The sequence below is a fragment of the Heliangelus exortis genome, chromosome 2, assembly GCF_036169615.1.
Source record: "Heliangelus exortis chromosome 2, bHelExo1.hap1, whole genome shotgun sequence".
Classification (NCBI taxonomy): Eukaryota; Metazoa; Chordata; class Aves; order Apodiformes; family Trochilidae; genus Heliangelus; species Heliangelus exortis.
The window spans coordinates 108,780,252-108,794,889 of NC_092423.1; the positions used below are offsets into that span (position 1 = coordinate 108,780,252).

The 14,638-nt window shown below is 41.0% G+C and overlaps 1 protein-coding gene across 40 annotated transcripts in view; it reads left to right on the plus strand.

Moving 5' to 3' along the window:
• Positions 1 to 14,638, plus strand: part of DTNA (dystrobrevin alpha) — a 228,030-nt gene that overhangs the window by 147,008 nt on the left and 66,384 nt on the right. For all 40 annotated transcript variants that reach the window (XM_071737490.1, XM_071737488.1, XM_071737484.1 and 37 more), the window contains one exon: positions 9,613 to 9,826. In XM_071737490.1, coding sequence (XP_071593591.1) covers positions 9,613 to 9,826 — 214 coding nt within the window. The remainder of the gene's footprint in view (positions 1 to 9,612; positions 9,827 to 14,638) is intronic.

Sequence of the window (14,638 nt, forward strand, 5' to 3'; positions counted from 1 at the left end):
AACTATTATTGTAAATTGAATTAAGTGTAGCAGAGAATAATTTTAATGGAGATCTTTACATACTCTCCCACCATGGTGGGATTGTCAGGTGTCATATTAAAAATAAAAAGATCACCTTTCAGCATATTGTTACCTTAATGGTTATTCCTTGTTAATAGCACTTGGCCAGGTTAACAGATACTCCCTATACATGGACAGACACTTCCAACATGTTTGTTTAAGGCACTGCATTAATCAGAATCTCAGAGGGTTTTAGAATAACTCATTTTTACTCACAGGTAGAGCAGCAGGTGAAGATACAAGGATGCAAGCCTATGCAAACTGAATCATAGAATCATCACGGTTGGAAAGGACCTTCAAGATCACTGAGTCCAACTATCAGTCCTACACCACCTTAACCACTTTAAAACTTTTGCCCCTAAAGTTCAGTGCCTCAGCTGTACACATCACATCCTGCAGATTTCCAAACACCTAGCAGCCAGGTTTGGCAGCAACTCAGAAATGTCTCCTGTGTGTGCAGGGTGCAGCTGGCCAGCCCGTGCTCAAAGACCCCAGCTCTGCTCCTGCTGGGTAGAATGATGCTTGGCCAGACTGATTCTGCACACCATTTTGCACAAAGTCCAGCATGTCCTGTGTGCTGTGTACCACATGGACAGGTGATCTCCATGAATTCAGTGAGTCCAATTCCAACCAGCTTACTCCATGTGCACAGTTCTCTTGGCTGCTTTGATTGTTTAGTTCCTTATCCAGGCACTTTTCCTCAGCCTGGGTATCTGTCATTGGGGTGAGCAGGTAGGAGTGGATAGCCTTTCTACAAGTTCCTCCTGGTCCAGAGCATTCAGATACCTCCACAGGAAAGAGGTAAGGTGAAAGAGAAATGGATAGAGCTGACAGGGCACTAAATGAAATTGTGACCTCCCTCTCAGATCCCTTGGCATTCAAAGGAAAGCTTCAGACAATGAGTACACAGCTCTGTGCACCTTACACAAAGCCTCTTAAGAATGTGGACATTTCTTTCCCCATTTCAAAATACCTTGGGGCAGGCTCTGTGGTTTTTTTGTTTTTCAGAAAATGGACTTGGAGCCTAGCTTACTTGAGCAATGACTTTAAAGTAAAAATCTCTCTATCAAGACATACCATGTTTGTGCAGTGTAAGTTTACGATTAGACATCAGAGAATCACAGGGATTGGCAGGGACCTCTGGAGAGAGTGGGGTAAGCTAGAGCAGATTGATCAAGGTTGTGTCCAGCTCAGTTTTAAATATCTCCAAGGATGGAGACTCCACAGCCTCTCTGGACAGCCTATCACAGTGTTTGACAGTGTTCATCCTGTACTTAATAGTTTGCCAGTGAGGGTATTGTGGGACAGTGTTGAAAGCCTTGCTAAAGTTACAGTAAACTACATCCACTGCTCTCTGTTGTCCCATGAACTAATCATTTCATTGTAAAACACAAAGACCTTGATGAAGAATGACTTCCCTGTCACAAATCCAAGCTGACTGCTCTCAGTCACTGTATCATGCTTGCAAATTCCATGCACTCCTTACCCATTCCAGGGGCTGAAGTGAGTTTTAATTCACTTCTTCTTGCTCTTCTTGAGTGATAGTGGCATTCTCAAAGGCTTCAGGAACCTCCCTGAACTGACACAAGCTTTCAAAGGCAGTTGAATGGCCTTGCACTGCCATCATCAAGCTCGCTCAGCACTTGTGGGTGCACTTGGAGGGCTGGAGCAGCTCTTCTACCAAAACAGGGTGACAAAGTTGTGGTTGTTCACCCTGCTCATCACAGAATCACAGAATAGTTTTGGGTTGGAAGGGACCTCAAAGACAATCCAATCCCAAGCTCCTCTGTATGGGCAGGAACCTCCCACTAGACCAAGTTGCTCAAAACCCAGTCCAACCTGGCCATGAACACTACCAGTGATGAGGCCTCCACAGCTTCTTTTCTCTGGCAGGAAAGAATTTCTTCTGAATGTCAAACCTAAACCTCTCCTCTTTCAGTTTAAAACCATTACTCCTCATCCTTTCACAACAGGCCCCTGTAAAAATTCCCTCCCCAGCTTTGTTGTAGGTCCCCTTCAGGTACTGGTAGGTGGCTGTAAGGTCTCCCTGGAACCTTCCCTTCTCCAGGCTGAACAACCCCAACTCTCTCAGTGTATCTTTGTAGTAGAGGTGTTCCAGCCCTCTCATCATCTTCGTGGCCCTCCACAGGACTTTCTCCACGTCCTTCTTATGTTGGGGGCCCCAGAACTGGACACAGTCCTCCAGGTGGGGTCTCATGAGAACAGAGCAGAGAGACAGAATCAACTCCTTTCACCTGCTGTACCCAGATGTTTTCAGCCAAAGTACTGAGTACCTCATTGTAGTCCTGAGCAGAAGCAATTTGGTACATTTTCTTCTTTCTGTAACATGGCACTGGAGTGTCTAAGACTCGAAGCCTTCGCAGCTGACACGCTGATTTGTGCAGTGGTGGGATGTGCAGACAAACCTTGTGGTGGTTGTGCTACAGCTGACTGATTCGGAGAGCAGCTTGGCCAAGAGCAGGTGTAGTTTAGAGGCAAAACACCCCTCACACCATCCTTCATTATACCCTTCCAGCAACAGGGGAGAAGGAGCCAAAGAGAAAGAGTGAGTGACTTCCCAGGGCTTTGTAGCAGTGACGATGACAAATGGCTTCTGTACTCTGATTTGTGATGGGTTCATAGGTTATTATCAAAAAAAAAGAAGAATCACCTAACATTTTATAATATTCTTGTATACTTAGACAACAAAATATGTTTTTCCCTTTTAATGACATGTGCCTGAAACACCTGGTGTACATTCAAGTGCCATTGATTTCAGATGTGACAGTACCAGTATGTTTAAACTCAACCATGTCTGTAACAGCTTTGCTGGACTAAAATCTTACGAAATGTGTACTGTAATTTTGAAAATAATTTAAATTAATACTTTAATTTTTTTTCATATATTTATCATATAAAGAAAATCTATCAAGGAGGAATTCTGTCCTATCAACTGGGCATTAACCTAGATTTAGTTAAATGTTCTGCATATTATATAAATCTGAATTGATTATTAAAGCCCTAATTTATTCAGTTCTCTTGTTTGATTAAATATAATCTCCTCTCCCATGTTCACTTATTAATAAATGGAGGGTTAACATTATAGAGATCACAGTTCAGGTAGAATACAAAAAAAATATAGTAGAAGAGATGAGATTTTTTTTTATAAGTAGACGTGCATAATAGTAAGAAAGATTAAACACTCAGACTGTTTTTAATTTATTTATTTATTTTACCACTTAGAAGATACACTTCTACTACAGTTTTCTTTTGTATGCTTGCTTAGGGCAACATCATTTCTTGACAACTGATGTTTGAAGTGATCTGCCTGCTTTGAGTTCAGTGATATATCCAAGATTATCTGTATCTCACAGCCTTTCCATCATTCTAAATAAACTGCATGATGGAAAGAAGCCTTCATTTTAATTTTAATGTATTTGCTTTGAGTTGAAGAAAAAATGAGTGTAGTCCATTTCTTCTCTCACATTTTGGCTATTCAGACACCTTTATCTGCCAAACAGAAAAATACTAGTCAGTTGCAAGTAAATTAAAGTTACTGATAACAATAAATGAAAGAACATTGGTTTCCTGCTAATGAAGAGGCTAAAAAATGTTTGAAGAATAGAGGGAAGATCAAGATGAATAAAATTGAAATATGTGTTTATCGTAACTAACATAATTTTGCCCTAAATTCTCTCTGTCTCTAAATGTATTCAAAGTTAAAATGCTGATGAGTTGCAAGGTGGTAGAATTCTGCACAGTATCTACTAATTACTGGGTTTCATCATAATAATGTTGTAAAAGGGTATAGGAAGAGATGTTAAAATGCAGGTAAAGGCAGAAAGGCAGGAATTAAAACTTCAGGAGTGTCTGGAAACTTTTTTGGGTTGAGAAAAATATAAAACTCCTTTCAAACTGAGCCAGTCATCTTTTATTCACCCTTAGAGAGAGACCAATGGATTCAGTTACAATGTGCTGGTAACAAGGTCTCTCCACATGTCATTCCAACAGGTGAAGGAGTCCTCTGAAGGAAATAACATTTGTAATTTGCATTATTTTTAATTCTCTGCAGTTCAGCCAGGGTCTTCTCAAGGTATGCATTTGTTGGTCCTGATTGCTGTGGAATGAATGGCAGCCATCTGTAATGCTGCTCATCTGCCTCGTTCCACTTCTGTCTGGCTACTGAACTTTATTTATGTTCACAGATCAGTATCTGTTATGGAACGTGCTCAAATATGAAACTCTCCGTGACAGTGTTTAAATATGACTGTCTCATAAAAGTGTTTGCCATAGAAAGATCTGATAGTAGATCAACTAGTATGGATCATCACCATAGAAAATCTAATAATGCAGGTGATAAGATCAGCTCTGGCTTTAGAAATCACTTAACAGAAAATCTAAGGGAGAATCTATGGTTTAACAGTTTCTTGTGGAAATCTCCTGTATTTTTTTCAGACGTCAGTCACAAGAGGGAGATCTTTTATTCCTGGATAGCTCTTGAATGTGAGGTCTTTCTGCAGGGTCCTTGAAGAATAGCCGGGCTGCACAAATTTGGATTGCCTTATACCACACAGATGCTAGATACAAGCATCTTTTACTCCTTCTGCCTTGTGATCACCTGCTGACCCTGGAGAAACAACTGACAGATTTCTGTATCTTTACACATCCATTTCAGAAGGGGCATCTTTCTCATGCTAAGAAAGAATTCCCCCTCCAGAGGCAAATACGGTTAAGGCAACAAAAGGAACAACAGCAATCAGAAGTTAAAAACAAACCTGTGGAGTTTTACTCCCCTGCCAAAGCAGATAACCTAGGGCAGACCACACAGAAATGCAATCAGGGAGGTTTTGAAAGTCTCTGGAGAAGGAGACTCCACAACGTCTCTGGGCAGCCTGTTCCAGTGCTCCATCACCCTCACAGTTTCTCCTCATGTTCAGGTGGACTTTCCTGTGTTCCAGTTTAAACCCATTATTCCTTGTCCTATTACTCAGCACCACTGAAAAGAGATTGGCCTTCAAGTCTAATCAGCCCCAGTTCTCTCAGTCTTTCTTCATAGGAGAAACGTTCAAGTCCCTTAATCATCCTCCTAAGCTCTCCATTGGATTCTCTCCAGTAGATCCCTGTCCCTCTTGAACTGGGGAGCCCAAAGCTGGATACAGGATTCCAGGTATGGTCTCTCCAGAGCAGAGTAGATGGGGAGGAGAATCTCCCTAGATCTGCTGGACACACTTTTCCTCATGCACCCTAGGATACCATTGTCCCTTTTGTCCACAAGTGCACGTTGTTGGCCCATGGAGAATTTACTGTCCTCTAAGGCTCCAAGGTCTTTCTCCATGGCGCTGCTTTCCAGCAGGTTGTCCCCTAATCTGTACTGGTGGTTGGTGTTATTCCTACGCAGGTGCAAGACTCTGCACTTGTCCTTACTGAACTTTGTGTGGCTGACTTTTGCCCACCTCTACAGCCTGTCCAAATCAAGTTGGTTCAGATTCAGGTTTTAATGCAGTACATGTTTTGCAAACAATGTAAAGAGGGATGCCTTCTTCAGTGAGATTAAAGCAGTCTCAGTGACAGATAAATAAATAAATGGGCCTAGCAGGTATTATAGAAAATGGGTAGGAGAGGGGATGAATATTAAAATGAGAATGATATTAAATGAGGTGAATATTAAAAAGAAAAGAATATAAGCTTATGCAAAGTTTGCAAGGTTGACATTGTTATTATGTTGGAAATATACAGATATATTAGCTCTATGCACAAATTTCTGATAGCACAAATGAACAAAGTGGAGCTTGTAGAGGCCTGTATTTTATTCTGCCATTTCCCAGTGTTGGTAGGTTGACTTGGCAGCATGATACAAGATGTAAGAGTTTGCTTACTGTGTGAGTAAACTTCGAGTAGGATTTGAAGTGATCAGTAGGGCACTCACCCAGATTTATCTGCACAAGGTTAAGCAATTCAGTGTAAGAGGCTATGACTATGACAGGATCTCATTGCTGTTCATACAGATTTAAGTATTTATTATTCGTATTTTATATAAAACCTGTATTATTTAAGGTCATGTAGTAGTCAGAACAGAAAAGACATATTTTCTTAATGTTTAAAGAGCGAGGTGTGAGATTCATCTTAGTTAACTTTACCAGCTCTGAGGTTACATGCCTCATGTAAATCTGTCACTTTAGGCTTTGTCTGTAGTAAATACAGGCACCTTCAAAGCACTGTTCATCCCACCTATACCCACGCAGCTTCTTTAAATCACTTTTTGCTTTCCCTGACCATAGAGGGAGCCTTGATTACTGGCTGGCAGTAGAGACCTAATTTTTGCCATTTAAATTGAGGTCTGTGAATTGTTGTCCATAGCAGCTGACTTGAGTAAGGGCCAGAGACTTCAGTCTAATGAATTCAGAGATTTCAACAGATATTTTCAAAATTAGCAGATCTTGTTAAAAAGTCTGGCTTCTGTCCACCTTCCATTTCCTTCTGCAGGCAGTATTAATTTCCAGATACTGTAGAGAGATTTGAAATTCAGGAATAAAATGTGAAATAAAATGGTGATTGTTGTTTATTCAGCTTCATGTGGAACCAAAGTATTTCTGGAAAAAAAAAAAACAAACAACAAAAAAACTGAGAAAAATTATTTATAGCACAAAGGCACAGCAGTTCCCTGAGACTAATAATTTATGGTGGGTGGGGGACTGCTGTGTAATTTCCAGTAAGTCATTCTCATAGTCTTGTGCCCTACCTTTCTGGCATACCAATGAGTACCAGTCTATCTTATGAGGCCTTCAGGTTACAGTTAACACTAAAACCAATATTTTTCACTCAGATGTGTTGGTGTACTGATATTATTACTGCCATGTCTGCTACCCTCTGGATATTTCCCTTCCCAGGACCATCAGCAAAACTAACTCTGTATATGACTGTGTTATAAAAAACGTAATATCACGGGGAAGTGGAAAAAAACCACACAACATGAAAATGTGACAGCCTCTTAGTATCAGTACAAGATCATGGGAAATTTAAAGACACCAAGCCCCATTTCAGCCTCATTCCTTACACCAGCTGTTTTCCTCCATGCTGTCTTATTCAAGTTTTCCAGGACTAGGCTGTAGCTATTGAAGTAGATTGCTGCATGAAATTCTCACTGCTGGGGAATGTGGATGTCTGGTTCACACACACACACACACAGTTCTCCTTTTATCAGTGCTGGGGAAACCATCACAGTTCCCAGTGACTGCTGAAATAAACATGTGTGGGCAAAACCTCAGGCAAACAACAACATGTTTGCTTCTCCACGCTCATCAGGTGCAATGCTGCTTTCAGGGCACCTCAAACAGCTTTGGTGATTTCTTGCCCTTTCAATTCCCCTTTTCCACTCCCATGCTTTTTTTCCTCTACCATGCTCATGCACTCCCAGGTAGAGAGCTTATCCCTGCTTATTTTTTTTCTATTACCTCCAAAGTTGCTGATTTTACATCATTATTCAGTACTTATAATAGGGTTGCCCTAGACATTTCTGACTAGGTCAGCATGCTAATGCCCCTGTTTGTGCTGCTTCTCAGGTTTTTATCTTGTTAGCAGAGCCTCAAGGTTAGCCATCTGCTTAAGCATTACTCCTTTTTTTACTGTTTGTTGTGCCTGGTGATTTCTCATGTCATTACCTTGTCCGTGTAGCTGCAGCTCAGGTTTGCACACACATCCTTGCACCCAGAAGCCGGCCTGGTAAAACTGATGGTGAAAGCATCTTCTCCTTTATCTACTTGGTCTGAATTACCGGAGGTAGCCCTCATGGCTACTGACAGCTAGAGCTTGGACGAAACATTATATTCAACCTTTTGCTTTCTGCCTGCCCTTCCATTCAGCTCACATTTACCCAGATAACTTCTGTGGCAGCTCAGCAGTGAAAACTGTTGGAATGGGAATAGGAATGGCTGAATTAAAAGGGTCTGAGACATATATCAGATTTCTTATGGGGAAGGTGCTCTTCCCCCAGCTAGAAGACAAAAACAAAGAGTTCAGAGAGGTTGTATGCTCCACCCACTTGGCTTCATTCTGAATGACACTTTGAAGACAACCTGCCAGCCTACAGGGACAGCTGTAGAAGTTTCCTTTTGATACAAAGACCAAATAAATATTTAGGAATATTTAGGAATCATAATGGAACTGCATCTTTCAGGTTTTCCTGATTAGTTGAATGGCAAGTAGAAGGAGGCAAGTGCCTTGTCTGTTACCTGAAGTAGTTGCTGCTGCCATTGCTGCTCACCTGTATGCTTTATCTTCCTCCTTGGGCTTACACATTAGGTAGCAGGGCATTCAAGATTATTGTTTTCCTGAGTTAGAAGAAAAGAAAAAAATGCAGAAAAAAATCTAGACTAAGTAAAACTGTTATATCTGGTTTCATTATCTGTCTAGTATCAGCTTACATTTCCCTACCATCAGACCATGATGTCACATTGCAATTTGAGACAGCAACTGCAAACCAAGCAAAGAAAAATACAATGTGGTTTAGAATTAAATTTCTGTATCCACAAAAAAAACTAGACAGTAGTTTCTGTGGTTAAAAAAAAAATAAAAAAATTTGCACCCAGAACCTCATGTTTCATTTCTTATTCACAGTTTCGTAGGATGGTAGCTAATACTTCAGATTAAAAGAGGGGACGATTCTTTGAGTTCAGTCAAGTTTGAACTAAAGCCAAATTTTGAATGACTCCGGGGCTTGTTTTTTTTAATGTTTGGCACGGTCCACCACTTCCAGAAATGCCAATCTGCAGCAAGCTGATCATACTACCACAATAATAGTGCTATGCAAACAAGCTTTCAATTTGGGTGCAATATGAAGGGTGAACAGAAATTGTCCTTCAAGCTGTTCTTGTAGATAAAAACAGGCCCCATGAAATTCATCTTAGACTAGGAGTTAATCAAAGAGAGAGATTTAACAAATTGTTTGCAAATATATTTAGAAGATACAAAATATGACTTTGGGATCCCTTCATTACATGTTCTTTGTTTAAATGGATCTTGTCTACCGTGACCCAATTACAATTTTGTTTCTGTAAAATATTTTGCTTTCAATACAAATTGCTGAAAAAAAAATTTCAAACCATCCATACATTTTAAGCACTTAGTATTTGTAGGATCTTCTGAAAAGCCCATCTGCTATGCAAATTAATATCTAAGAGTAATTTCTGAATGGGGATTCGTAGAGGCATGGTTCAGAAAAACAATTAGCACATGTTTAGCTTCCAGTGTTTTCTGTCAAATATGGAATTTTACGTGAATGCTTTATACAATGAGGAATGATTTCCCAAACTGAAGTTGTACTCATTGCAACCAATAACATCAATATATTGTTTGCTTATTAACAGGTGTGAATTTTATTTGCTCTTTCCTCTACCAAATTCAGTTCTCAGTGATGGGAAATACATTCATGCCTTTAACTGTTCACGAAGAGTGTTCTGTGTGATGCCCCAGCCCCAATGGGACGAGGTGGCTTTTTTTCTCAGTTGCTTTCAGGAGCACGTGTCCCCGCTGACTCTTTTCTCTCCTGTCCCCTAGTGCACCTGGTGGACATCTGGAACGTGATAGAAGCCTTACGGGAAAACGCCCTGAACAACCTGGATCCCAGCATTGAACTGAATGTGGCTCGCCTGGAAGCTGTGATTTCCACCATCTTCTACCAGCTCAACAAGCGGATGCCAACAACCCACCAGATCAATGTGGAGCAATCCATCAGCTTACTGCTCAACTTCTTGCTAGCAGCCTTTGATCCGTAAGTCTGCCTTTCTTCCCTTCTCTCCCAGCTGGTGAAAGGGTTTTGCTTTTTCTGGAGATATCTTTGGAAAACAATTGAGCAGGCTCGATTCTAAGCAAAATAATGAGGATGTGAATAGTGCTAACTAGGGAGAAACCTAAATTAAGGACCTCCTGCTTTCCTCTCTGCCAAGACAAATTCAGCACAACTGTGTTTTCATCCAGTTACTCAGACTTGTTCCAGTTTATATCAAAGACTAATTATCTACAGAAACAGATTTAAATCCACTTCTAATTTGCCTTGTTATTTATTGACATGCCAGTGGCTGACACCACTGCAATGCCTCTGCAGCAGTGACATGGGTTAATCGCTCATTATTTTGAAAGAGCTCATTTTCCTGCAAGTTCTTGCAGCTGTAAGCTAATTTTTTTTCTGGCTCATGCCAGTGCAGCATGATTTTTGAGACTGTGACAGAAATAGGAAAAAGACCTGGAGGTGATGCTGAAATTCATGTTGTTTATTAATGTATGGAACCCATATTACAAAAAGGACAAGTGTGAGTGTACTGTGTATACATATTAATATTCCTGAATATATAGTCATCAAACTGCACTGCAATATTTACCTCCCTAAAAACCAGATTTCTGGAGAACAGTGGTTAAATCTGACAGATGCAGATGACCCGTTGCCTCTTCATTGGCTTCTATTTTGAAAATTCACCAGTTGAAAACATTGCCCATGATGCATTAAAATAAGTATGCTGCCCCTCTCCCCCTTCCTCTTAAATCATCCTCTCTTGAGGGTCCCAATGCTGGGTTCTGAGCACCTTTCAGAGCCAGACCAGTTGGCAGCTCAGTCGCCATGGCAACAGTGAGGAAAAGTAGATGTTCCACATGATGAGGCTGTAGCCAACCTCCCCTCTGGTCCCTCCGAGGGTAACAAAAAAGCAGACAATCAATTGTGAAAGTGTAGCCTTCAGGAATATTTTTCTCTCCTCAAGGGCATTAAAATGAGGAACAGGCATTTTTAATTTATGCTGGTGTTTCTGTGACAAGGCTGTCCTTCCACTCAAAGTACAATGAAAAAGTCTGGACACATATGTTGGTGCATGCTACAAGCAAACTGCTTCCCAGCTGGCAAACACAAAGACCCAGGACCATGGAAGCAAGACCTGCAATTATGTGCTTGTTTTGTAGCTCGCTGTAATGGGGTAGAGATCTCAGCTAGATGTCAAGGCTACTTGCAGAGGAGAGGATTTTAGCCCCCAGTAACAGAGAAAGTACTTTAAAGTGCAAGGTTTTGCTCTCCCTGAAAAACATCCTGTGTTCTGTGAGTCATGACCTGTTTCTGGGCTCCTGTAAGGACCTGTGGGGGTGAAAAGGCTGTGACTCTCACTCCATTTGCCAAGCAACAATTCCAGCAATCATCCTGCCTCCAGCAGGCTGTGCAGGGTCCACTTCCCAGAAGGACAGAGACTCCCAGAGGACCCCCAGGAAGGGGCCCCCAGCTCTGGGGTCTGAGATAAGGACTGGTTGCCTGTCACCCTATTTTAAATGTGCCAAACATCTTGGGTGAGGTTCATGTGCAGTCTGAGGTATTGAAGTTTAAGCTTTATGGAGATCTGTGCCAATAGATAGGGAGATTTGTGCCAACAAGGATTTCTCATCACTGCAATGGGACTTTGGGCACCTATCACAGTTATAGACGTGTAAGTTAAGCACAGTTATAGATATCTAAGTTAAGCATCTGATTCTCAAAACATGCCCTGCCTTTTCATATTATTCGGATTATTAGATTTTTCAATCAGGTGTTGGTTTAGCAACCACTGTTGGTCCAAATTACCATTTCTGGGAAACAGAAGGATGGAGGTGGCTCCACATTCTAGAAGAGCAATGGGAAAACTGCTGGGCCTAACCAGAGCTGACAGCTCTGCTTCCTATGTGGCTCCTTTCCCTTCCTTCTCCTACAGTGAAGAAGAAAAGTCCTACCCTGCTGAAGGCTACACGTTGGTAGAAGGAGAAACAAATTTTTTTCTTGTGGCCCCATGCTCAGAAGAAAGCAATGAATTGCACATTTGGGCAGCAGAGGTAGAACAGTGAGGTGGGGCGAAGTCTTTTTCACATTCTCCCCTCACTTTTAGAATCTTGGACAGCTAAACTAAATTGTCTGTAGTCTTCCCTAATGAGAAAAGGGTTTTACTGGGTACATGAGTCATACTGAAATCATCATGGGCACCCCTAAAATAATCCTGTTATCTGTGATCTGAGTTCACTCCTCTGTTTCTTAGCCGCATTTTTTAAGGAAACAACTGCAGAAATGCTGTAGAAATGCTACACAGATTTCTAGGTGGCTACTTAGGAATTATTTTTTCATGTTTATTAATGCATGTTAGTATGATCACATTTGATTCTATGAATGCAGTGAACTAAGAGAAAAAAACAACCTCAAAAACCCAGCATTGCTTTCTAAGACCAAGATGAAGACCAAGTAGCTCTTCAGTATAAATGAGAAGGCTATTCAAAGTGATAATTAATGTTTTTGGTGTTTGTGGCTACAAAGAGCAATGGCTACTCCTGCAGTACTATGGGCAGCTCCAGAAAAGGTTGTAGAGTTTCTCATGTCCCATTTGAAATGCTAAGAGAGAGTAGAGAAATGGAGTCTGCAACTTAACATACAAGAAAGGACCACAAGGGACATGTTAACATCTGATTCAAAATCTAATAATCATTCCACTGTCTCATTTATTTAGTTTTAGTTAAAATATACTGCTTTGCATGTACTGTGCTGGCAGAAGATCCTCTTCTTATTGAAGAGCTTCTTCCTGTGTTTATAGCCTGCTGAAAAACTGGTAGGGAGTGTTTCCCTTGGCCTTCAGGAGCTAGAACCTGGCTAGCAAAACTTAAGATGAACTTATAGGGGCCAGCTTGCCCACTGCCTGTGCCAAACTTTCACACCATTTTTTAAAGGATTTTTTTTCACACCCTTGGGGATTCATTGTTTCTATAGATAATTATATATTTTGCTTCTGAAAGAAGGAAAAAGTGGGGAAAAACTATAATGTGTAAGATTTTTTGTGACACTGAGTATGATGATCCTCCATGCTAAGCTAAAACCAAAGTGCAGCCCTACAAAACTGCAGGTACAAAAGCTCACAAAGAGAAATGCCACTCTAGTTGGTTTGCCATTAGTGTGTGAAAGAACAGCATCATGTGGCAGAGGACCCCAGCAGACCAAAAGCAGTGAGCAGAATGAGGCAGGCAGACTTGAAGAAACCTGGACAAAACCATATCTGATTTACGTTTTTAACTGCACGTTCAAGTTTGACAATAGCTTTTGCTTCACATCGAAGGTGATTAACTGGCTTTACGAAATAATAGCATAGTTTCTTCACTGGCATTCAAGTACTGTGTAAAAAGATGACAAGTTGAAATCTTTCTGAAAAATTCATCCCGTGTGGCTGTCAAATCCTGTGCAGGCGGTTAGGTGGACTGTCAGCTTCTTTCAACTGAGCCATTCCCCAAAAGACTCTTCTTAAACAGACCAGAAAATATTCTGTGCAGGATCATCCTGAGCACTCATGCAGTATTGCAGTACAGCTATTCCTCCTGCAAAGTTGAACTGACAAGATCATAGCTGATTTTTGTCTGTCCCTTGGCATACCTGTCCTACCAGTGGAGCTGTGTGCTCTGGGCTATGCAACAGACTCAATCTGTTTGGAGTGGTTTGGCTTCTACAGAGAAAAGAGGAAACATTCATACCCTTTTTAAACCAAATGCACATTTGAATCACATGAAATTCAATATATAAAAATGTTCAGTATACATTTTGGATGTATAACTTCTTGCTCATCCATTAGTTCAGAGCTGTAAAGTGTCTAATTCCTTCTCTTCTCCACCTTTGCTAATCCTTGGAGATGTACAGGTCAGCTTCTGGTGAAAGGAAGTCTGGTGAAAAATATATTTCAGAGATTTGCTCATTATACATTTTACTCTCCTAAGTGAAAGGATTTTGCTTGATTTCAATAAAATTTCTTCTCTGAAATCTGTTTGTGGAAACGGGAATTTGTAAATACAGCCTCTGACATTTCAGAATTGGCTGCCCTGATTAAGGGGGGCAATAGGCAGTAGGCAATAGGCCCACAAGTAACCCAGGAAATTTTGTTACTTTTGGAAAAGATAACGAAGTGTTGGAGGAGCATCACTTTGCCAAGTTAATGAAAAAAACAACGTTTTTTCAATATCCTTTCCATAGGACAGAGCTGCTATCACTAAAGATGTGATGTTATTTCTTTATAGCTTTCCCCACCATGTGGCTGTCTCAGTGTAAGCAGCGCTAGAGATGTTGACAAGTGTCAATGTCATCCATTTGGTACCACTCTACTTGCTGACCCAAAAGGCAAGTTCAGGAGCTGGGCTTGGCCTTCTGTGGTGTGTGGATTTGATCAGGCAGTCTGTGGGGCTTCCTTCCTCTGGGGAGAGGCTGTTGCTCTCAGTTGCAATGCATTTAAAGAGGAAATCTGTTCTGCTCTGGTGTCTAGAAGTGGGTTATTATTTTTGACCTTTTTTCCCCAAGCAGCAGGAGATAACCTTAAGCCCTGGCCATCATTCCCTTTCCTAAGTACTATATCCTGTGTTGTTGCTAAGTGTGCATCAGCTTCAAGGTTTACCTTTACTATCATTTACACTTCTAGTGCTTTTCTGTAGGGATCTGAGGAGTGACCTCAGTAAGAGATGTGCTATATAAAGTCCAAACAGTAAAATTTATGTATCTTTGCATTAGCCAGCTTAAAGCTTCTTTCAGGGAGCACTGACTTCGACAGAGATCTTCATG